The 26,297-nt window shown below is 37.8% G+C and overlaps 1 protein-coding gene across 1 annotated transcript in view; it reads right to left on the bottom strand.

Moving 5' to 3' along the window:
* Window positions 1-242: 242 nt before the first annotated feature.
* Window positions 243-26,297, bottom strand: part of NEK7 (NIMA related kinase 7) — an 80,100-nt gene continuing 54,045 nt past the window's right edge. Inside the window, exons 8-10 of the mRNA XM_060774566.2 lie at window positions 23,417-23,511; window positions 16,483-16,596; window positions 243-5,110 (exon numbers count right to left, since the gene is read on the bottom strand). Of these exons, the coding sequence (XP_060630549.1) occupies window positions 5,000-5,110; window positions 16,483-16,596; window positions 23,417-23,511 (320 nt within the window). The 3' untranslated portion in view covers window positions 243-4,999. The remainder of the gene's footprint in view (window positions 5,111-16,482; window positions 16,597-23,416; window positions 23,512-26,297) is intronic.

The raw sequence follows: 26,297 nt of genomic DNA, 5'->3' as shown, positions 1-26,297 counted from the left end.
TGAACAGCCTCCTTAGTAGCAGGTGGAAAGGAGTAACAGAGTTGGACATCATCTGCGTACAGATGACACCGAACCCCGAAACTCCGGATGATATTTATATTCTGATAAATGTGAGACTACAGTCCTTTATCTTTGTTAAGGTAAATCCTTTTCTTAACTTCAAGTGTAACAAATAACTTTCAACTAGTATACATCATAAGATTAGGAAAATAATAAAGAGAAAAGAAAAGATACCAAGGCTGTTTTACTTTATAATATATTTGATGTGTGCATCCTTTATTTATATTATTGTACAATATACATTTCCAAGCACAAAGCACAGTCTTTGTGTACAGTGAGTGAAGACAGCACAAAATAAACACAAAAATACAAGTATTTTATGAAGTCAAAACTATTAACAATATTACTGGATTATAGGGCCAGGAAAATGCATACATGTTTTGATTACTGAGTAATACATTCATTTCAAAGAATAAGCATTCTTGATGCAAACAATCGTTCAGATTAAATAAATACAGAAAATGTTTAAATATCTGCATATATGTAGTTTCTAGAAGAGTATTTCCCACTAGTGCTAAAGGAAAAAAGTTAGGGCGTTCATTAGCAGTAATTCTTATATGCAAATACTCTTACTGAAAAAGCTATCCCTAGATGACATTGCAATTAAATAAGGTGGAGCTCTGAAAAGTTAAACTGTTGGAGTGCATTTCCCAGATTCCCCTATCAGCTAGTTGGGAAGATTCTATGAGAAGTGGATCAAACTTTTCCAAACTTTGACTGAGTTGACAATTTGCCACAACTGAGTCCCACGTGAAAGAATCCCACCTTTGATACACTCTCATTACTGGAACGGGCCTTTTCAATCTATGGCACTCCAGATGTTTGGGGCTCCCAACTCCCAGAAGCCCTTAACAATTTGTCCAATGGTCAGGAATGTTGGGAGCTAAATACCTGGTGGGCTACAAGTTGTGCAGGCCTACTCTAGAATACGGGTTTCTTGTAGTCTCTTTCTCTGGCACTTTCATTTTCTTACATTCACCTTTCCTGGAAACAAACTGAGGTGGCTGCTTGCCGAATCCACTCCCAATTCTGGAGGACATGGTGGCGGATGATTATAATTAGGAAACAACATATTTTATGCACACAGCAAGTTCTTCTGAAGGTGATGGGAGTGCCAGCTTTCACAGACCATAAAGGGAATCCATTGAATACAAGGACAAGTATGAAAAAAAGTTATGTGGACATGTGTTGATTGCCTAAACAGTGGCTCGTAGCAATGTTTGGGAGAAAGCATTCCTTGCAGGTCAACATTTTAAGATGTTCATCTGTTTAAAGGGTTTCTGGTACTGGTATGAAAAGCTCCAATAGAACTCTCCCAGTCTTGAATAGGTAATGTGATTCTGCCAGCATCAGTGCCGAAAAGGTAAAAATGGCTACTGCTTTCCCAGCTGCATTGTTTTGTATGAAGCAAGTTTTCCATTTTTACCTCATCCTTCAGTACTGGGAGCAGAAGTATACTGGTAACCTGATAGGATGATGAGCAAAATCTATCTTCATTACATTTATTTTTATTACACAGCAATAGCATAGTGCCTGAGGGGCATCAGTGCTAAGCCAGCTTTGCAGAGGCCAGTGGAACATGTATGAAATATTAGTGAGAGTTTTTCTTTGATTGACGCAGTCAATGTCACTGGTCATTCATCACAAAACATGATACATTATTAGGACTAGATACAGCCTCTTAATGAAAGTCTCTTTGTTTTGGAGGGGTCAGTTCAGGAAAGCTTCAAAATGACTATCAGCATGACTTCAGCTTAGAAGCAATTTTCTGGTTTCCAAAAAGGTTTGTTGTTTTGCAATTAGGGGTGCATTTGGAAAAAGAAATTCTGGCATTTGTATAGTGAGACTTATACCAAACTAAAAAGACAACGAAATTAAGCTGTTAAGATAAATGCAGCAAGGTTTTGCCTCCGATTCTTTTAAACACTCTAAAAGGAGGCAGGGGAAAGAAGCGTATCAAAAGACAGCTGGTCTTGGTAATGTCATAGTTTTCATTAAAAGGCTAATGGGACTAAAATTACATTTGCTTCAAGAAAAAAACCCAAAAGCATATTACTGGATACTTGTTTGACCCTCATTGATTACTGGTAAATAACCGCCCTACACTATGCCGAATTCCAAAGCAAATGCAATTTTGGTCTCATTCATAAGGGGAGGGGATGCAAAACAATCCCAGAGTCTTGGGAAACCTTCTAATGAAAACTACGGCATCCACTCTCTTTCTTTGTGCTTAAACAACTTGCTCATATAGCCAATTGTTGTTTCTCCTTCTTGAAAACAAGGTATGCATTAATACAAATTAAAAAGTCCTAAGCACAAAGTGTATCAATACAAAGTTTCTGGTTCAAGACAGTCCAAAAGATGGCACTCAAGCCCAAAAGACACTCCATCAGGCATATCTGGTAGGATATGGGCATGCAATTTCCATTACCCTTCAATAGTGACCATGCTGGCTAGGGCTGATGGGGATTTGAGACCATCAAATCTGAGTTTAGCATCCCTTGGTTGGAAATGCAAAATTGGAGAGCTTGACTTCAAAAGACAGATAGATGTTCCTCCAGTCATGAAAGTGCTTATTATCACAATTTACCAAGGAAAGACAATCCCCAGGCAGCTAGGTAGACCCTCTGCAACTGGGATAAACATATCTGAGCACCTAGCACAGCATTGCTCTATAAAGAAATGACTCCCACTTTACTTGTCACAAGAGCTAGAGATCCTAAAGGCCTTGATAATCATCTCCATATATAAGTGTGACAGAGGGTTCTGAATGGCTGACTCTTACATTATAGAGAAGAAGTACCATGCATGTAAGATTCACAATTCCGCCTGATGTTAAACAAAATATTGTGGAGGCAGTGTCACCACTGCAGTCTACTACAACAAAACTAAATAAGCATCATCAACATAAGCATCAGGGGGGTTCTGTATACATTTTGCTTATTATTCATAGTTTAATAGCAATTAACATAAAGCAGAAAGTAGAAAGGAAAGGAGGAAGGAGATGCTCCATTGTGAATTAGTTAAACCTGTTGGGATTACTATTTATAAAGAAACCCTGTAAAGAGGGGACAGGAAAAGTGTGATCTTCCAAATGTTAGACTAAAATTCCCATCATCCTCCACACTAGCGACACAGCTCGGGCAATGGGAACTGCAGCCCAGTAATGTCGGGAGTGTGACAAACCACTCAACACTGCTGTAATATTTCTTTCAGTGCCACCAATTTGAGAATAATGCCCATTGACTACCGCATCATGCTCTTGCTGAAATTATCCTTATAAAGTAAAACACTTTAATACTTCAAGAAATTTGCAAGTGATCAACACCTCAAATTACAATTTAATGCTTTCCTACTCCAAAAGAAATATTCTTCCAGGCCCTTGAAAATAGGGAACAATCCTGGGACACTGATCTAATTAATTAATTATCCAATTAACTATGGCTTTGTTCAGCATATTCTTTAAAACACACAAAATGAAGCTTTCTCAAGGTAGCATTTTCTGTAAATAAAACCAGAGAAGTAGAAAACATATAATGAATTATTTAGGAAGCAGTTTTCCCCATTTTTGTAGATTTAACAATTTCTGTCTGCCACAAAGTCGGTATACTGCCATAAAGTTTAGCTCTGTGCCACAATGTAGTTCTGTCAACAGTTTTCAGCCATGTAAAAAAAATATATACTACCCCCTGACCCAAACAGACACTATGGTGCATAACGAAACTATTCCAGGTATGAATTTATATACATCTGCCGAACAGCAGATATTTTATATAATTTAGGCCTCATACAATATGCAGTATACTCCTATACATCTCTACAATGAACTAATCCCAACTCCTCTAGGTCTCAAGTTTTGGGTGTGAACTAGACTTCAAAATAATTGAAGCATGAAAAAGCATCTGAATAAGCTATACATGTATCTAACTTTGCAAAAGTAATATAAAAAGGACAGGTCTGTGAAGCAATTTTCTCTTCAATCTAGGCTTCTCAAAGACACTGTTACAAAGAGCCATGTGTCTCTATATAATTAACTGATTTACTACAACAGGAAGGCACAATTCACCTTAACCCTTTTTCTCCACACTGCTGATCTCATATGCTCAGTGTTGTGACACTGAAATTAAGGGGTTTGGAATTGCTGGTAAAGCTAAATCTAGCTACCAATTTGGGGAATGATCCAACCAGAGTTCAAGGTACTGTGCAAATGTACGATTTTTTCTTACTCACCCAACAGGCTGGTGGAACAAGTCACTGCGTAACGCAAATAATGAAATAAAAGTGTATTTTGGGGTTAAGTTACAGTACAATAAAAAGAAATGAACAGTTCACTGCTATATTTTTTCAGTGTTGGACAGTTTTTAAAAAATAAAGCCCTCATTTTATTCACATTCAGTGTTGAGGTTCGACAGCCAATAAAATGGTTTCTATCTACATTTATTTGGGCAAGCAACACTGTAAAATTCAATAATTAAAGACCTCAAGAAGGAGGAGGCAAAATAAAAGTAATGAGCAATAAATGGTGCTGATTCAACATTTCTATAAATTATTAAAAACAAAAGGGGATCAATATTTTTGCTTGTAGGAATACAGCATCTGTATTTACATAAAAATTTGCAGCATTCATATGTAAGAACCAAATATTGGAAACATATGTCAACTTCTCATCTAATAATATACATGAAATTGCCATTTCCCGCCATTAGCAAGGACTCCCAGTCATATTTTTAAACTGTTGTATTTCACAATATATTTTTATTCTTTAAAAAATATAAGTAGTTTTAAGTCATAAACGCCATGACAAAATTGTTTAAATATGTTCATTGCACATAACTAAATTTAAGGCAATAGGCAAATAGAAGAAAATGTGGAAGAGCATTTATACAACAATACTTGAAAGTTTCTAGGTTGTTATTGTCTTCATAAGCAGTCAGGTCTTTTAGCTGGTGGCGGTGTGTGCATGCATACGTTTTGCCAAATCATAAACATAGGTTATATCTGGCCGCTTCTCTGGATCTGGGTTGATGCACATATTAACTAATTGTCGCAGCTAGAAAAAAAAAGAAGAAGAAATGTTAAGGACCAAAGAAAAGTAAAAAAGAAATCCCTGGTGATGAAATATATTAAAATCTCTCCTTTGGAGAAGTACAGTGAAGTCTTCTTTTCTTTCAGGCACACCATTTATTTCCTGTAATATTTCTTACACACTTTGAACTACAATACTATTAAACTGTTGCTTTAAAAGTAATTTCACTGCACCTCACTTTTTGTTGATTGAAATATTCTAAGAGGAATGTGCAAGACTAACAGAATGGCCACAAACCAAAAATTAAGTTGCATGTGGTAACGTTTATTGTTTTCACTGGATTTAAAGACACCCATGAAGTAATTTATTTTCAATTTCATTGCCAACAAAATTCATATATAACAACTTCTCATGCAGGCTCCAAGGAAAATTAAATGTGCAGGAAACACACACATTCTGAACACAGAGAGTTTTGGATGCAACTAGCTGTGCTGTTCTTACTGAACTCCTTATTTTTGCAAGTGGGGGCAATCACACTAGATTTACACCTTAATAAGTAATAAAAATCAAACAGAGGGATGAAAACCAGTCAAATACAACAACCCAGTCATTTGAGCACTAAAATTATTTCCACAATGTAGTCCAGGAAACCATTAGAACAGTCGTTCTCAACCTCTGGGTCCCCAGTTGTTTTGGCCGACAACTCCCAGAAATCCCAGCCAGTTTACCAGCTGTTGAAAGGCAAAACATCTGGGGACCCACAGGTTGAGAACCACTGCCTTAGAAGGCAGAGCTCAACATTGACTACAAAAAGTATAGCATGAATTACTCCAGCCGATAGTAAGTTTTGTAAGAATAATGCCACTGCTAACAAACCTGTATTTCTGATTACTTATCTGACCTCAAAGGCATGCAAGCAAACAAGACCTCGGCAAATGAACTGAAAGTATAGCAGGCTGGTACAGGTGAAAGAGGTCCTTCACATAATCTATCGCAAAGAACTCAGTAACATTTCAAGTAATAATATAATAATAATAATAATAATAATAATAATAACACTTTATTTATACCCCGCTACCATCTCCCCAAGGGTGCGGCTTACATGAGGCCAAGCCCAAAATACAACAATACAAGCAATAACAATAACAATACAAGCAATTTAAAACAACAAAACAATAAAACAATAACATAAGCATTATCAATAGGACAACACACTTTAAAATCTATGGGTAGGCCAAATGTAATTAAAATTTAAAAGATTTAAAAAAATAATGCTGGACATGGGCAAAAAAAGTGATGGGGCGGTTTGTGGGAACATACAAGCAAACCTAAAGCAATATAAAATGCTTTGGAGGATGAAGTGCTATGGGATCATTATTCTGGGAAGGCACACTGGAACAACCATGTCTTCAAGCTCCTCTTAAAGACTGCCAAAGTTGGGGCATGCCTGATGTCCTTAGGGAGTGAGTTCCAGAGTTGAGGGGCCACCACTGAAAAAGCCCTCTCTCGTCCCCACCAATCACGCCTGCGATGCAGGTGGGAGCATGAGCAGGGCCTCTCCAGATGATCGAAGAAATCATGTGGGTTCGTATACAGAGATGCGGTCACGAAGGTAGGCGGGTCCCAAACCGTTCAGGGCTTTATAGGTAAGAACCTGCACCTTGAATTGGGTCCGGAAAATGAATGGCAGCCAGTGGAGCTCCTTAAACAGGAGGGTTGACCGCTCCCTGTAAGGAGCCCCAGTTAACAACCTGGCTGCCGCCTGTTGGACCATCTGGAATTTCCAAGCCATTTTCAAGGGCAGCCCCATGTAGAGTGCATTACAGTAATCCAGTCTAGAGGTGACTAAGGCATGGACCACCCTGGCCAGATCCGCTTTCACGAGGTACAGTCGCAGTTGGCGCACGAGTCTTAATTGTGCAAAGGCCCTCCCGGCCACCGCCAATGCCTGAGCCTCAAGCATAAGTGATGAATCCAGGAGGACACCCAAACTGCGGACCTGTGACTTCAGGGGGAGTGCAACCTCGTCCAACACAGGTTGCCACCCTATACCCCGATCCGGTTTACAATCTAGCGTGAAGAAGTTGGATTGGTATGTCATCTACCCCCGGTAATTTTTTTCACTCCCTAAGTGCAAATTCCATTCCATGTTATAAAACTGCAGGTTCATCTTCAAATGGTTCTTCCTTCTTTTAAATTTTTATTAATATTTTGTAATGTATGCAATATTACAATACAGCAATAAATCATGATTTAAAATGCACTTTTATTTACCAGCAACATTTTCTATAATCATAATGTCCAGGATGACTGTGAAAAAGACCCACCTCGCATACCCAAATGAAAATTATGAACAAAATAACAATTTCGTTTTAATCAAGAACTTGCTCTTTGTTGTACAGAAGTAAAAAAAAAAGCTGAGAAAGAACCAAGGATATCTTCCTTTTTTAATATTTAATGTGTAGCACCGGGATTGTGGTGCAGCTGGCTGAGTGTCAGCTGCATTAAGATCACTCTGACCAAAAGCTCATGAGTTCGAAGCCAGCCCGGGTTGGAGTGGCTTTCCAACCAATTGTGTGTAGCCTGTTGTCGACCTTTGCAACCCGAAAGACAGTTGCATCTGTCAAGTAGGAAAATAAGGTACCACCTTAAAGTGTGGGGAGGCTAAATTAACTGATTTATTAGGCCATAAAGAAGACTCCAGCAAAGCATTCCAGCGGGGAAGCATGCGGGGAATGCAGAAGTGCTTCATCAGCATCGTAGATGGATGATGAAAGCGACAGCTCCCCTGGCGGCCAGAAAAAGTTAAATAGCCTCTGTGTATCTCTGTATATGTTTGCATGTCAAAAATTGGCATTGAAAGTTTGCCATATATGTGTACACTGTAATCGCCCTGAGTCCCCTGCGGGGTGAGAAGGGCGGAATATAAAAGCTGTAAATAAATAATAAATAAATAGCATATAAAACTCCCATTTTGTCTTTGCAAGTACTGTAAAACATCTTTAAAAAGCACAAGAATGACAACCTGACTTTCAAGAGATGTGCAGAATGACAACAGTCACTTTCCAATACAGAATTAGAGTTTCTAAACATCTTGCCAGGGACATGTATTCTCATGAAGTTGGGAAGCTAGCCTATTAACATGGAGCTAGTAGCGTCAGTCGTATTTGGCTGACCTGGGGGATTCTAATGTGAATTAGGCTGAGCCGAGATGTCAAAATAGCAGCAGAATCCTAGGTGGGATAGCAATATATTCTAGTCAGGTTCAGAATGACCAGCCTGCTTACAAGAAGGCAGACCGGGACAGGACCTAAGCTGAAGGTGGGGAGGGCTGTTGTTGCATCCCTGAGCAGCATGCTCCTTCGGCTCTGCTTATTCTCCTTAACCTCCTCTGTGAACTTAGCACAATGACAGTATTTTGCCTGGAGCTTAGCCTGGTTGCGGGGAGCAGCGGGACATATTTCTTGCTTTCTTTCTTCTTCTTCTGTTTCTTCTTCTTCTTCACTTTAACTGGTTTTTCAGTCTCCAAGTAAGGAAGAGGAAAGGAAAGTGTCCCTCAAGTCATAAAAAGGAGGGTCAAAAAGAAAGGGGAAAAAAGGAAGGTGGCATAGGGAAGTCAAGGGCTTGGAAAGTCCTGTGAAGGCAAGGAACTCTGATTTAAAGCAGAAGCGGTGTTCCTTTCAGGTATTCACTCCACCTCATGTATTACTCATTAAAACGCTGCCACTAAGGGTCTGGTGGCTTTCTCTTTTAGGGATATGAATATATGAAGCTGCTTCACACTGAAACAGACCACCAGTCATCTACGTCCAGTACTGTCTACTCTAAGGTGTGGCAGGTGACCCTCCAAGGTGCAAAACTAAGTCTTTATCAGCCATGTTTCCTAAGATCATTTAACACATGAAATAAACCAATACTGGGAAGCTGATGAGACATGTGGCATTTCATCCGGTATCACTGGGCCTTTCCAGGTGGAGAGATCTCCAAGCTAGCAATCAGAAGTTAATGTGCAGTAGTTACATTTATTCTGCTTTAACTGATTTCTGGCTGATAGAAGCAGTGGTATAAAAATAAGAAGGAGTCAATGGCGCCAGACAAAGTAATGGCAAGATAAAAACAATCACCTGGAACCCCTATTGTCTTGGAAAAAGAGCAATGCAACAATTATTTCAAGGAGAAAAAAATTGGGGTTTATAACAGAAATTTCCAATCTAGGATATGTATTAGGACTGGTTCCTTCTAGCTTATTCACTCAATATCTGGAGTTAGGATGATCAGTGAGTGTTGTTATCAACTTTTCAGATCAGTTAACACTAAAATTTATAATAAAGAGCACCAAAAATATCTTCAAACCAGGAAAATGATCTTGAAGTATGTTTCAATATTGACAAATTGTAAAGTGCACAGTGATGGGGGTTGGTTGTCCATTCATTATAATCAGTGTTACACAGACCTTGGGACTGTGATTGAGAGCCTGCTGAAAACACTAAGACTGTTCTGAAAGATGCCAATTCCCTATTTGGAATTGTTGGAAAAGGAATTAAAACCAACCTGACAATGCCGAAATGCCTTTCAATATAAATCTTTGGTGTGATCACATTTGAAAAATACATAAACAATATAAAAATTTAATACTAACAGGCTTCAATGGAAGAGGCTACTTTTTTGCTTTTGTTCTAAGACTATTATATGGGATAGTCATGTTTATCCACTTTGGAATACCAGTGGAGAAAAACTTGTACCAAAACTGTTTAGAGCTGGAGAAAGGCTGCTTCCTCCCTCGGTCTTTCCACTATGGGCATCTTTATACTGATTTACATAATTAGTCAACTTCTACAAGGATAGAGGCGATTATACAATGCAACCTGAGCATTTTATGAACCACTGACATGACTTTAGACAAATTTAATGTGGAGTCGGTAACTAATAACACTTGTTCCAAATGGAAGTGAAAGAAAGTAGCATTTACAAATATTAGAAATGAAGATTTATTTCATTTCATGACTGATCCCAGGACCATATTAATGTAATGCAAAGTGAGCCATGTCCTAATTAGCATCACCAACACTTGATGGCATGTGTTCATGTAGTAGTAGTAGTAGTAGTAGTAGTAATGTTATTAATTACCTGCCTTTCCTCATGGCTCAAAGTGGTTTTTGATTCCTTACCATTTAAATAAAGCTCTGCTAAATGTCAGAAGGTTCCCTCTGAAATGAATGCAGGCTAAAATCTATCTTCACTTTCTGTGTTGAAGCCATCCTAACCCACTTTGTAGTGGGACTCAAAATGGCGTACAAATTATTAAAACGCATTGCTGATCAATAAGATACAAGAACTATTAAACCTTCACCACTTAAAACATTTCAAATTCATTAAAACATAGCATATAAAAATCAACAAAATGACAGACCTTTAAAAATCCATCACAGTCAATTTCTGAAATCCTAACTTAATAGGAAAGTTTTCCAATTGCTAAAGAAAGAAGAGTAGGGAGGGAGCCAGCCTAGCCTCTCTAGGAAGGGATTTACAAAGTCGGTCAGCAAGAACGTTTCTTCACTTGCTCCCACCATATCAGCCTAGTAATGTTGTGGGTCAGAGGCAGAGGCTCAAATAGAACTAGGGAAACAATTAAAATAGAAATGCTGTATCATTCAAATTTATGCTAGTACTAACTTACCAAGTTTAGTTTGGACTAATAAATGGAACTAATCCATAGCAACATAACAAAGGCCTGCTTCAGGTGAGTAAAATGTGGTACCTACATACGTACTAGCCACTGCAAATGCCCCCATCTCAATGACCATGATTTTTTTTTTTAAAAAACAGCTTTTTATTCCTTTGCATATCAATGAGCAATCCCTTTTCCCTACTACATTTCCCAGTCACAGTGACCTGGGAATTCCAAACACAGAACTAGACATCCCTATTTTGGTCTGCAATATCAGAACCACAATGGTCAACAGCACAAAAGCAGAATTAATAAAAACCGAGTAGTTTGGGTTGAAAGTATCTAATGACTATCTCAGTCTTCCATATCATCAGAAACACAAACATATGCACGCACACGCACACACACAAACAACACACACAAAGAAAGCATCCCAGAGAAAACTCTGGCTAATGAAATACTTAATTGACTTTAACAATTAGTATATATCTTTGCACTGTTTTTGGAATGATATCTATGTATTTATAAAATTAGAGCCAGATTTTCATAGGACCCCCCCCCCCCCCCGGTGGCACAATGGGTTAAATCCTTGAGCCGGCAGGACTGCTGACCGACACATCAGTGGTTCGAATATAGGGAAACTGTGTTCAGCTCCCTCTGTCAGCTCCAGCTCCCCATTCAGGGTCATGAGAGAAGCCTCCCACACAGAGGGTAAAACATCAAACATCTGGTGTGTCCCCAGGGCAACATCTTTGCAGACAGCCAATTCTCTCACACCAGAAGTGACTTGCAGTTTCTCACGTTGCTCCTGACATGAAAAAAAAGTTTTCCATAACATCACTAAGTTTAGTAGAATTACAGAGACAACTAATACATAAAATGTGTGTACAGAGCATGCAGATTTCAAAACATTTGGTTGTTCACATCAAATGAATTTTTAACAAGCAACAAAACAAAAATGTTCAAAATTCAGGTTGCAGTCTGACAACTGCAATCATTGGCTAAATTCAGCACACTAAAATGAGACCTCACTTGAATTCACCAGCTGAAGTGTTATGGAAAGTTTGGTAACATTTACCTTTAATGTTTGTGTAGAAGAAGAAAAAAGCAGGTGTTGCTTGTCTCACAACCAGGCAACTTTCTGAAAATCTACACAGATATTAAAAGCATAGGAGCCTTCTGTTCTCACTCTGGAATGAAGAACACAGTCTTTCCACACGTCCCACTCAATAAGTTTAAATGCTAAAAAACTATCAAATAGAATATATCATGATATGACCAAAAACAACCTGTTTGGACGAGTTTGGATCATGATTCTAGTTATGAGACGCCACTGAATGTTTATTACTGTTAAATTGTTTAATTTGTTTCTGTGTTAACTGTTTTTAAGTACCTTGTTGATGCCGCATTGAATTTTTGCCTTGATTGTTCGCCTTGTTTTTGCTTGTTGTAAACCGCTATGAGTCGCCTTAGGGCTGAGAATGGCGGTATACAAATGAAGTAAATAAATAAATGAGAAAAAAAATAAAATGGTATTGTTGTGATGAAGGCTTTCTTTTTCTTTTAAACAGCCCAGTGTGAAAGCAAACTGAATCTGATGCAAATTCATTCATCAAATTCAGTTGCATAAAAATCTAAGTGAGTTTCATTGTTCAGTGATCCCTGAACCCAATTGCTCAGGAGAGTGCACTTTTCAACCTAGGTAGCAGATGGAAAGCCTATATATTCAAGGCGAAAGTCTTTGGGATGCCCCTGTATTCTGTCAGAGATACTTTAACCTGCTTCTCGTTACCTTTGGTCCATGACATTCAATATTAAAACTGCATTATAAGGCAAGTGAGACCAAATAGCTAAATGTATCCCTTTTAAAAGTGTTATATTAGGTAATATTTTGGACTCACAAGTTGTCCCAGTTAGCGGCATTTTCTGTGTTAAAGCCACTTAAATATACCACCGTTTTTCTTAAGAAATTATTCCCATCCTTGTAACTGATAGCACAGTTGGTTCTTCCGAGTGCCGCTGTATAGCAAAACGGTTCTAAAAAGAAGTAAACCTGTCCAATTCTGAATGGGGAATAACAAGGTTTTGTGATCTCCTACTCCTCCTCAAAAACCGGAAACTATGCAGACTAAGTTAATAAGAAGAAGAAAATAGTGGGATCTATTTGCATCGCCAGCACCAAGACCTTCTATCCGGGCTGGACTTTGATATTTGCCCCTTGGCTGAGAATCCATATATCCAACTTCACACTTAGCAGCAGCGAAGTAGCCCTCCAGGCAGGCCGACTTCAACGAACCACTAGTGGTATCATCATTAAAATCCTGCTGAAGGTCACCATGGCAACCGCCTGCTGAGGCTTCACTGCTGCACTCGGCATCTCCTAATCAGCTACCATGTGAAATGCAAATTCAGACAGTCTGAAAATTAGTCAAGAAGAATAGAGGATGAGGATGCAGATACGTGAAATATTCATGCGCTTCGCGGAAAAAGGAAGACAGCATGAATGACACAACAAAGAACGGCCCCTGACATCCCTGCGATCGTTTTGCATTATTGTTCACACCCTACTGTATTTCTAGGCCTCCGGTTCTTGAAATGCCGTATTTATATTCTACCAAAAAAAAGGGTAATAATTAAAAATGGCTACTGAAAAAAGAAAAGAAACAGTTAATTGGGAAGACTACATTAAGGATATATTGCACACTCTAATGGATAGAATTAGCTCCACCTCACAGGATCTTCCTAATAATATGAGAACACAAGCGCGCACGTCCATACACAACATTTGAATTTGTCACAATAATAAAATGGTAGGAATTGTCACACCAAAATTCCTGGACTGCAATCTTTTATTAATAATCCCAATCTTGAAAGGCAAGAGGGTTCCAGGTTTCGAATTACAAGTCACCCTCCATTCGGTGAGCAGTACAAAGCTTTAATACCTACAAAACATATTTCAGAGAGGACGTTTATGTACGCTTCAACATAATCTTTAATTCATGTACACAGAACTAGAATAACTAGAATAAGTTGCTGGAGCCTCTTTCTTGGGTTGCCGCTAATGTAATTTTATCTTAATCTAACTCAGCCAGTAATATATTTGATGAAGAAATTACACATACATGAAAATATACTAATTCTTATGCACAAGGGAGGGATGTGCATACTTTCTTCTTGTGTGCATAAATGCACTGGTTAACAAGAGTACATTTTTCACCTTTGCTTTTTTCAGTTTGTGCTTTTGTTTTCTTTTTTTAAATTCATTTTTATTGAAGTAAAAAATTGAGCAACACAAACATATCGGCATACAAGACAAACAACCAAACACACCTTTGTCTTAAAATGACTACTACTACTACAATTAGTGGCTGAATACCTCCCTTTGTGTATACTAAATTCTTACGTACTTATCAAAGCCTAATTTTGTAATATGTATTTGCCACTGCCTACCTGCCTTCCTAAACAACCAAACACACCTTTGTATTAAAATGACTACTACTACTACAATTAGTGGCTGAATACCTCCCTTTGTGTATACTAAATTCTTACGTACTTATCAAAGCCTAATTTCATAATATGTATTTGCCACTGCCGTCCTGCCTTCCTACCTACCTAACCCAAACACAAAGACAAATTTTGCCCCTATCCCACCAGCCTCTACCACCCTATGACGCAATACAATCCACATACATAGATTCCCCTTAACTTCCAGGATCTTCAAGCGAACATATATTTAATTTCGTTCCTAACATGTCTTAAATTACTGGTTGGCCTGTAGCCAACCAGAGTGTAACAAGAGTCCATTTTTCACCTTTGCTTTTTTTCAGTTTGTGCTTTTCTTGAACTATCTTCAGCATCAAAATGAAATCACTAGTGCAAGTTTGTCAATGTGGAAACAGCAGCACATTCTTAAATCTTTGACTCTCCAGGCATGATTCTTCCCTGTAGCCCCTATAAATAATTATGGGACCCCTATAAATATATATACACACTCGCTTTTTTCCCTATCTCTGCATAAGCATACGGATGTGCACAGAAGTCCTGCTTCAGGTTGTCACTGGGAATGGGAAGGATGTACCAAGCTCTCCTGTCCAGCTATAATTTTGGTGAAGAAACATGGGCTCTGAGCATACGTCCCTTAATTTAGCAGACAGAAAAAGCAAGACAGAGAGTGAAGCCCATTGGCTGGATCTACACTGCCATATAATTCAGTTTCAGAATGCATTATATGAACTGGATTATATGAGTCTATGCTACCATATAATCCAGTTCAATGCTGTTAACTTGCATTCGGAAACTGCATTATATGGCAGTGTAGATTCTGCCATACATACATGCTCAGAAGAGATAGGGGAAAGGGGACTCTGTTACACATTGTGATACTCCCTTCCATAATCTTAGATTATGCCTATGATTGTGCTAGTAACATATGCACAATCTATATAAATAAAAATGTAATGTTCATTTGTGGGATTAACATAACACATAAACCACTGGACAAATTGCCACCAAATTTGGCCACAAGACACCTACCAACCCAAGGAGTGATCATCACTCAAAAAACTGAACCAAACATGGCACACAGGACTCCCATGACCAATGGAAAATACTAGAAGAGTTTGGTGGGCATTGATGTTGAGTTTGTGAGTTGTAGTTCACATCCAGAGAGCACTGTGTACTCAAAAAACGATGGATCTGGACCAAACTTGGCACGAATACTCAATATGCCCAAATGTGAACAGTGTGGAGTTTGGGGGAAAATAGACTTTGGCATTTGGGAGTTGTAGTTGCTGGGATTTAAAGTTCACCTACAATCAAAGAGCATTCTGAACCCCACAAACGACAGAATTGGGGCAAACCTCCCACACAGAACCCCTATGACCAATAGAAAATACTTAAGGCCATCCAGTCCAACTCCTTTCATCAGGGCAAAAAATGTAATCAAATACTGTTTACTCACACATATAAAGAAATTACATATATTAGAAACCAACACTTTCTCATTACTTTATTTTCCAGATCACCAGACTGGGCCACAGAAATGCGTGGCAGGGGATGGCTAGTTTGGAATATAAATTGAAATTCAATGATCAGTTGAAAAACCCATTCGTATATGCACCTCTTATGAGTGTTATAGATTCCTTTGACAGTGCATAGCTATTTTAAACCATGTCTAAGAAGTAATTATAGAGAGCAATTAATTATCAGGAAACAACAGTAAGTATCATACAGATTAATTTAAGGAATCCTATTGTTCACTATGGTGTAGTTGACTTATACAAAGAGTATTTAAGTCCTACTTTTATTCACTGAAGCAATTTTCCCCATGTAATACAGTCTGCTTTTTACTCTTTTGCATAGAAAAGCAACCACAGAAGAAATCGCAATTCGGATTATCGGAAACAGTCTCAACAGAAATTGGTCCATCACCATCAGAAATAGTGCATTGACATTTTTAAGCTTTGAGAGTGCACTATTGACTTCAAGAATCAAGCTCAGAGAGAAAATATGGTTTTCAGACCTTTACAAAGAGACAAGGAAGTTCCATTGCAGAAACCACCACTGAAAGGAATTGGAAGCTGTGCACGAACACATCTACATGGTAGAATGCATCTCAGATCGCCAGACAAAGGAAGACTTGTCAAAAAGAGAAGCACCATTCACTTTGCAGCACCTGCTATAATGCCACTGTTTTCAAGGAATTGTAGAGAAAAGGGATGTTACTTACCTCTTCTGAGTAGTGATCTGATGGAAGGGGTGGGTAGTCACATTGTTCTATCTTTTTACATAAGGAATACAAGTTCATTTTGTCACCATAGAATGGACTTTGCAATGCAGCCATCTATATGTACAGAAAAAAGATGGACAAATACACTTTTTGAGAGACATTGAAGAATACTATTTCAAATAAAGAACTATTTCAAGAAGCTATCTTTTCTAATACCAGTTAATACCAGTAATACCAGTAAAAAAATACAGCTAATTTAGGTTAGAAAAAACAAAACTAGCCCTCTCTATATAATTCCAGAAAAGGTTGCATTATTTTTGTCTTGTTTTATGTTCTGCCTCAAATTCCACTGTATTTGCTTGTATAATTTAAATAAGACAAGCTGAAGGCCACTAAAGTAGGTACTGCTAACATTATAGCCAATTTATGTCATTTTTGTAATTAAAATTTATTTCTGTAACCAGAATGTTACTTAAAAATATTTAGTGTGAAGCAGGTTTTCCTGAATACAGAGGAAAAAACTCTGTATAAACATTCATTTATAAACAAAATTTTGCTGCTAATACAACTGGTTCTAAGCTTGCATTTCTAAGACAGGTGTCATAGGCCCTTTTTACACTGCAATATAATCCAGATTATCAAAGCAGATGATCCATATTATCTGCTTTGAACAGGATTGTATGAGTCTACATTGTCATATAACCCAGTTCAAAGCAAATAATCTGGATTTTATATGGCTGGATTTTATATTCCAGGATCTGATCCCAGATTATCTCCTTATCCCAGAGTTAAACGCTTGTGCTGGCAGGACTGCTGACCAATAGGTCCGTGGTTGGAATCCAGGGAGAGCGAGTTGAGCTCCCCCTGTCAGCTCCAGCTCCCCATGAAGAGACATGAGAGAAGCCTCCCACAAGGATGGTAAAACATCAAACACTCAAGCATCCCCTGGGCAACGTACTTGCCGACAGCCAATTCTTTCACACCAGAAGTGACTTGCAGTTTCTCAAGTCGCTCCTGACACCAAAAGATAAAAAAAATCTGGGAATGGAGACTCAAACAATCCAGTTTAAAGCAGATAATCTGAGATCGGATCCTGGAATATAGGACAATGTAGAAGGGGTCTTAGAACCCTTCTACACAGCTGAATAAAATCCCACTTTATCTGCTTTGAGCTGAAATATATGGCAGTGTGGACTCAGATATCAAAGCAGATATTGTAGGATTTTCTGCCTTGCTGGGTTATATGACTGTGTGGGCGGGGTCTTAGTCTCCTGAACCTTAACACACTTTTCACAGGGAAATGGAGACCTCTACTGAAGTCAAATGAAGTTTAAAAAAATAATTTGTACAAAGTATGGTTTGAAGTAAAACATTACTTCAATGGGCATACGTGAGTTCATGCATGCACCTAAAGTTGTTTTCTTTAATATACTTGTTCTAATGATCTTTTTTTTATCTTAATAAAGTAACCATTGTCCAAATATAATGGTAAATCCTAAGTCTATCTAAAACCATCAAGTACTGCAAAAACCCAACAAGATTTTGCTAAACCAATTTTTTCTATTTATAGCTCACCTTTCTCCTAGGACTTCAGCTTTTTTTCCGAAATGGCACCAATGAAGGTTGAACCATTATCTGTTCATGTACACCGACATATGTTTAGAGGATTATGCATGTTGCCTCATTATCCACCCCAACGACTCTCTTTTTACATTCAACAAGAAACTTTATATGAAGCTAACTTGATATGAAGTCAGACTACTGGCCATTTGGATCACCCCTATCTACAGCTGAGGTAGAAATTGGGTGGGACTACAGATGCTACTGAATGATAGTGCCCATCATTCCTCATCATTGACTATGCTACTCAGGGTTTCTGGAAGGTGCAGTCCAACAACATTTGGAGGACAACACAACAGCCACTTCCACACACACACAAACACACACACAATCTGTAGTGAATAGTAGCTCCCCTAGGTTTCATCTCAAGTTCTGCCTGAATATGACAGAACACAACCTGAGACCTTTTATATACAACAACTGGACTATGGGCTTTTTCCCACTGGTGTAAAAAATTATTCCTTGATATAAAATATGTTTGTGCAGTCCTTAATGCACGTACTCTTCTGGTTACTTTTGAAAAAGCTAATCCCTTTAATTTACATACATATGCCATTCTATTGGTTACTATTGGGTTTTATCATATTTATTGCCATGGTCCATTTTACTTCCACTTCACTATTTCTGTTTGTATGTGCCTTCAAAGTACCTGTTGATTTATGCTGACCCCATGGATTTAATAGGGTTTCCTCAGGCAAAGAATCCTCAAAGGTGGTTTTGCCAGTCCCTTCCTATGAAATCTAACTTGCAGCTAATTGTATTCATTAGCAAACTCCCATCCAATTGCTAACCAAGGGCGGACCCTGCTTAGCCTACAGGATTAGGCAGAATCTGGTGCTTTTAGGGTGTACGGACTGTGGACTGGCTTCAGATTAAGTTGCTCACTGTTGAACTCAGAGTATTTGTACTATTTTAAATAATTTTTAATCTAATTTATTGTTTATTTATTATGTAACTGTTGTTTTATCTGTTGTATATATGGGACATCGAATTGTTGCCGGGTGTAAGCCACCCTGAGTCTCCCTTCGGGGGTAAAGAAGGGTGGGGTACAAATATTTAGATTATCTACTTTGAACTGGATTACATGAAGTGTAGACTCATTAATCCAGTTCACAGCAAATAATATAATTATCTGCTTTGATAATCTGGGTTATATGGCAGTGTATAAGGGGCCTTAGTAAAATATGACAGCAACCAATTTTAAAGTCAGGGAGTTATTTTCTATTCAAAAAGGAAACAGCTAGGCACCAAAAATAAAAATACTGCAATTCTACACAATGAAATCTAATAGGTATAACAGTTTGAGGGGGGGGGGGCATTTTAATACTTACAAAGCATTCCATTTTTGCCGACATAACTCTATATAGTACATACATACACCACATCTTTTGTTAAAACATATTCAAAGAAAAAGAGCAACTTCCAAATATCATTAGTACATTTCAATGTTTATTTCAAGGCAATGCTGGCTCCTGACATTCCAAAAGCAAACAAATACCACAGTGAGGTTGGTAACTTTAAAAGGATTTGTAGAAAAATGTTCGCATTGCCTCCCAAACCCTTTAAATCTCTGAACCGCAGCAGCATGAGCACGGCTCGGAGTGCAGCGCTGCCCCAAAGTCAGTCACCCTTTTCTACATGTGCTAATAAGTTTGATTTTGGAAGGACAATGTGTACATTCCCCAGACAGGCAGAGTGTGTGTGAAACACGCTAGTCCATGCTGTGCTACTCAGTGAGCTTCAGCAGGGACAGGACAAGCTGAAAATGGCTCTCATCTGTCTTATGGTCTTCCAGACAGAACATTAACTCCTTCGCGGCTGAAAATGCTACTTGTTTCTGCAGCAGTATAGCAAGAAGACTGCTGGGAAGGAAGCCTCCAAAAGGAAGGCAGCAGTTTCACAGCAAGAATATCAAAACCCATCAGAGCTATGCAAACTAATTGGACATCATAAATACTGTATATTTTAATCCCCTAAGAGCAAAGGGATTAAGGCTCTCAAGAAAAGCAGTTTCCCAACCATATTGCCCACCATAATATTAAATCTTGAAACATCATAATTCATGCCCCTCCATTTGGGGTGTGTGTTAAATGTGAACAAAATCAAAGTCAGAAATCCCATCAACAGAACCTGTTTGTATGCAAAAAAAAAAAAAATCCAAAATAAATGCAGGGACCATCAGTGTTGGTACAATAGGTGTTCATTAAAAAGTACTTTTGTCTGAACACTGCAGAGTGTTAAAAAAAGAAAGAAAAGAAAAGAAAGAAAAGCTGAATGTCCCCTAAGGAGTTAAAACAGGAATACTATATTTTCATGCATCTCCTGCTTTGACAGATGAAAAATGTCAACTGTCCTGTTTTTATTTTCAAGCTTTTGCACTATTCATCTGGTTCATTAGTGCATCTCGCTGCTGCCCCTGACAGCTGCTCGCCCTCTCCTCCCAGCAGCTGAATTTTTCAGGCTAATTTGATCCTCCACACTGAGACGATCGCGAGAATGATTGACTTGCTCCCTGACCTCCAGGGTCTGACTTTCCTGCTTAGTATTCTGGGGGTGTCTGAGGGACGAAAGCCCACTGTCTGTCTTCAGGGCTGGTGGCAATGTGTGCTCGCTTGCTCGCTCGCTCACTCTCCTTTTTGGGGGGGAACTGTAAGCCACCAACCTACGACCCTGTACGGATGCAATTGCTGTGCTGAACAATAAAGGAAATGTGTAAAACCTACTTTTCCATGTAAAGGTCCGTGTAGCAAAAGCATGGCATCTTGATTTTAATTAGTAAAATCTATCTTGTTGCATATCAATTAAAAACCACAGTGATTAGAGAATGTTTTGGCGGTAAGGGTTTTTTTTTATTAAGAAAAACTATCTCGGGAATATTTGAAAGTCTAATTTTCTGATTGTAAGATGAACCTTTAAAAATCCTTGTAGTGGGCAAAGGCAATAAGGATTATCACTCTGTAAGTGATATACAATATACACTAGGAAGGAGTAGAAAAATACATGGAAGCTTAGATTAAAATCTAATCAAACTGAGAGGAATTAACAGTCAAATAAAATGTAAATTTAAAGGCAATTCCTTGAAAATGTTGCAAAGATTTTTGTAGATGTCACAAACAAGGTCCAAATCTTCCTGCTGTTAAGTTGAATGGAAAGGATGAATCCAACTAATCTGCAACTAATTAATGAATTTTAAACTGAACCTTACATTAAACATATTGAACAACCAGGAACAAATAAATCCACCTCACAGCAAAGTGAAACTGAAAAGCTTGTATTTTTCAGGCCCACTGTTGTTAATGGAACTAAACTGACTCAAATCTGTCTGCTCCATATAAACCATTTTAAGCTGGCCTACAAGCACAACTATATGGATTTCAAGTGGGCATAATCTGTGGGCAGTCAAATAAAATAGAGCTGACTGGTCACGAGTTTCAGGAACTGAGAAATATCTTATTGGCACCAGTGTAGTATATGACAACCATATGATTTCCAGATTATTCTGCTGCATAATTTATTTATTATTTATTTTATTTACTTTATTTATATACCGCTTTTCTCAGCCCTCAGGTGAGAAATAGCCACGTCCCAACTTTGATCTGTCAGAAAAATCTGAGGAATAATTTTAAGAAATCTGAAATGTAATAGCAAACTATGGTTCTTTCTGAGAAAGAAATCAATATTACATCCTTTACAATATATTCCAATAAATAAACCCTTAAGCACAAAAGCATTCGAACTCGAAACCATACTACAATCCTAACTGGCAAAAACGAAGAGAAAAATATTAACTAAAAACATAGCTTCTAATTTCATAAAGGATCATTTCTAGAAATGCATGCTGCTAGTAGCAGCAAAATCAGATTCACAGATTCCTAACCTGATATCTATCTATAAAGGAATTATTCCATTGAGGTTTTAATAACTAAACAGTTTACATTAAATTGAATACACATGCTACATGTAATCTAAATGGTTATTGCAGAAAATAAACACTTTTGCATTTCAATTCCCATTTTAGACTTCTAGATTAGAAATTTAAAGCATAAAGCTTTTAGGATCCATATAACATTACTTTTACCAAAAAGCACAATACATCCATGCCACCCATAGTATCAAGAACACCTGAAAAAGTATTTCCCTTGAGCAGTCAAGCGAACCTAGTAGGGCTCTTTATGAGTGCAAGGGAGTCAACATGAAAAGGATTCTCATGAGGAATAGGAGTCTAGTGATTATGATTATTGTTATTTGAAAAAGCCAAATTCTGCCATTCAAAGGCTACTGAAATGGCAATGGTCTATACCATTTTATCTGCTCTGTGAGTGTCTTGTGTGACAGCAAAAGAAAAAGATCATTTTAGCACCAAGTTGATTTTTTGAAAAAGGGGAAAGAAATTGGTGTGAAATATGAGCAGGTAATTCACAAAATCCCCATTCTGTACTAGCAGGTGTTTATCCTGATGGAAAGCTTTGGTGAGTTCTGCTGAATCACGGAGGCAGGTGGTTCATCACTTCACCTGGAAGCTTTTGAGCTGGGAGGGTTTCTCCAGAGAGCATTCGGATAGCAGTAGTACAGCCCTGTGGGAGAAATCTTAGCAGCATCTGTGCATGTCCTGAAGGATTTGCTTCAACTGGGTTATCTTGTTGCTTTCTGTTTCATTAACATTAAGCTAGAGGAAAGGGTGGCAATATAATTAGCATGTGCATATGTGAATGAATGGGTGGGTACCTGTTCACAGCCTTATTTTGCTTCAGATACTTCAGGAGGCAGGGTTGCCAGGTATTAATTAATCCAACAGTGATCTAATGTTTTAACAGTTGTAAATATTTTGATAGCTCCTTAAGCACCACTGAAACGTCCCTAGTAGTCCCAATCATTTTCACCCGAAAGTTCAAGGCTGAAACATTTTAAAGCAGAGGGTAGTTTTGTTTGAGCTTGCCATAGCCAGGAGTTAATTCTACAAGCTTGGTTTGTTCTGTGCATATAAGGAAAACGTTTCTACTAAGATTTTTCCCCTTGATAGAGCTAGCCTTGGTACTGAACAAGTGTTTCTACTTGGAATAAAAAATATCCAAGTAAAAGAAATAAATAAATAAGATTAATTTCTCTCATAAGTTTTAATGTGTCTAGATCACACCCTTTAGAATAGATGTGTGTTTTGTCAACTGTAAAATGTCACATTCCTACACTTCTTCTTAACAGCGATATATTACTAAATAAACAACAGGACAAAGATAAGCAACAGGATCTTAGGACAGAAACAGTCCAGTATATACAATTTAAAAATCAGCATTACTACAGTTGCCATTATTATTACCTCATACAAGAGACATCCTAAGGACCAGATGTCTGATTTGAAGTTATATCCATTTTCATGGATTCTCTCCGGAGACATGTAATAAGGTGTTCCGACTGCAACAAAAACAGAAATATAATAAACATCACCAACATGTTTTCAGGTAATTTACATTCTTGCATTTGAACTGTGACAATTACCTCATATTAATTACAGGTATTAAGAGTATACAACATCACATTTAAGAATATATAGGAATTTACATATTCCACAGAGAATTTTTTTAATACCAACACAAACTTGCATGGATGCAACCCTGTTTCAATTAATTAGTAAGGTTCAGCTATATGATAAATGGCTTATACAAAAAGGGAAAAAATCAATTCCGTTTTCTAGAATTATTACTAATTCTCATTTCCAATAATGTAGCATTATCTTAATTTTATGGTTGCAAATTATAAGACTCACAGTGTTTTACAATACCAACAAGTCATAATATTCGGTTATTTACAGCATTTATAACACAAAAATCATATTATGGGCTATTTCACTAATATTTTTCTGTGAAGGCAGGCCCTAGTAACTGATTCAGAAACAAAATTTTGATTTTATCATATCCTATCTTTTAAACAAAAAAGAGATAACGAATTGAGCTTGCAAGACAGCTAATGAACAGTTGCTTTTTAAATTTTAATTTGTAACAGAATATCATAATTCCAGTTTTATGAAACAAAATATGATAAATAGTTCTCTCTCAAAAATCAAAATTGTGTGGATTTTTTTCCTATTTTTTTTCTTCCAGAACATTTCTCATATATTTAATGAGGAGCAACTGAAATATCAGGATCGATGACTGGAAAAAAGAAAAAAAGAAGATGGTAGAAGAAATACACTAAGTCTTACATTCACTATGTGTGTACATGTGTGGGCTTGTAAAAGGCAATCCCATTAGGATCAATACCGACACCTCTTTAGACTCCTTCACACAGGACAATTTTCTTATACATCACATACTATCCCTTCTGCTCAGATTCTTGATACTTGTCCTTGTGTCGGAAAACACAAAACACATTTCAAAGCAAAACTGTATGTGTCATACATATATTTTAATTCTTGGTAAAGACCGCACATACAAACGGACTTTTACTAGCAATAACTTTAATTCCCAAATATATTGTATGAAATATATGAAATTGTTTCTTAAGTAAAAATGTTTTGGATTGATACGAATAACATTTGAGCTAAAGATGACTGAAACACAAAAGCTTTGCAGGAGTTCACTAATTATATAAAGCCTTTAAAATGAATATATAGCTTGAGAGGTTTTTAACCAAACTGCATTCTTTTACTTTATAATGAGCTCATTGGGATCTGGTTCCAGGACCCCTCTGGATACCAAAATCCATGGATGCTCAAGTCACATTGGCATCATAAAATGGTGTCCCTCATATAAAATGGCAAAATCAAGGTATGATTTTTAGATTATTTTTCTTTCAAAATATTTCAAAGACATAGACTCTTGGATCCGTGGATGCAGAATCTGTGGATATGGAAGGCTTACTGTACTATTTATGTATTGTATTTATATATTTATGTATCTTTACTCAGATATAACATCTAAAGCTTTTAATTGTGATTTCTCCCAAGTAAAGGGGTTCAAATAGTAAATTACATAAGTGATTATTTAAATTCTTGTATTGCAGGTGTTTTGGATTTCAGCTCCCAGAAGTCTCAGTCAGTATGGCCAACCATCAAGAAATCTGGAAATAGAAGTCCAAAGCATGTGGGTAGTAGAGTTGAATCATTAACCTAATTTATATGACCAAGTAAACCAGTTTGTTTTACAGCATGCTTGGCAAACTCCCCTTAATCTGGCAGAGCAAATTGTTCATTACTATCCTCTATCTAGAGTGCTCAAAGCTACTTGGTCCATGCCTCCAAAAACATCTAACACAGTGTTTCTCAACCTTCCTCATGCCATGACCCCTTAATACAGTTCCTCATGTTGTGGTGACCCCCAACCATAACATTATTTTTTTGTTGCTATTCCATAATTGTAATTTTGACACTGTAATAAATTGTAATGTAAATATCTGATATGCAGGATGTATTTTCATTCACTGCACCAAATTTTACACAAATACCCAATACGCCCAAATTTGAATACTGGTGGGGTTGGGCGGGGGACTGATTTTGTCATTTGGGAGTTGTAGTTCCTGAGATATATAGTTCACCTACAATCAAAGAGCATTCTGAACTCCACCAACGATGGAATTGAGCCAAACTTGGCACACAGAACTCCCATGACCATCAGAAACTACCTCTGAGGATGCTTGTCATAGATGCAGGCGAAACGTCAGGAGAAAATGCATCTAGAACATGGCCATATAGCCCGAAAAAACCCACAAGAACCTAGTGATTCCAGCCATGAAAGCCTTCGACAATACTGGAAGGGTTTGGTGGGCAATGACCTTGAGTTTTGGAGTTGTAGTTCACTTACATCAAGAGAGCAATGTTATTTCTTGACCAAAGTTGTCAGGAATCCTCAATATGCCCAAATGTGAACACTGGTGGGGTTTGGGGAAAATAGACCTTGACATTTGGGAGTTGTAGTTGCTGGGATTTATAATTCACCTACAATCACAGAGCATTCTGAACCTCACCAATGATAGAATTGATCCAAAGTTCCTACACAGAGTCCCCATGACCAGCAGAAAATACTGTGTTTTTTATGGTCTTTGGTGACCCCCCCCCCCCATGTGACCCCCCCCCCCAGGGGTCCCAACCCCCAGGTTGAGAAACACTGAAAACAGGAAAGTTTTGCTCTGATATGATGGAAAATAACCACTTTCTTAATGACTACCTAACTGGTAAGAGCCACCACATTCTCCCATTTTAAAGG

This window comes from Anolis sagrei, chromosome 4 (assembly GCF_037176765.1).
Source record: "Anolis sagrei isolate rAnoSag1 chromosome 4, rAnoSag1.mat, whole genome shotgun sequence".
NCBI classification, from domain to species: domain Eukaryota; kingdom Metazoa; phylum Chordata; class Lepidosauria; order Squamata; family Dactyloidae; genus Anolis; species Anolis sagrei.
The sequence above is the reverse complement of the archived record's forward strand: the minus strand, read 5'-3'. Positions and strand labels throughout refer to the sequence as shown.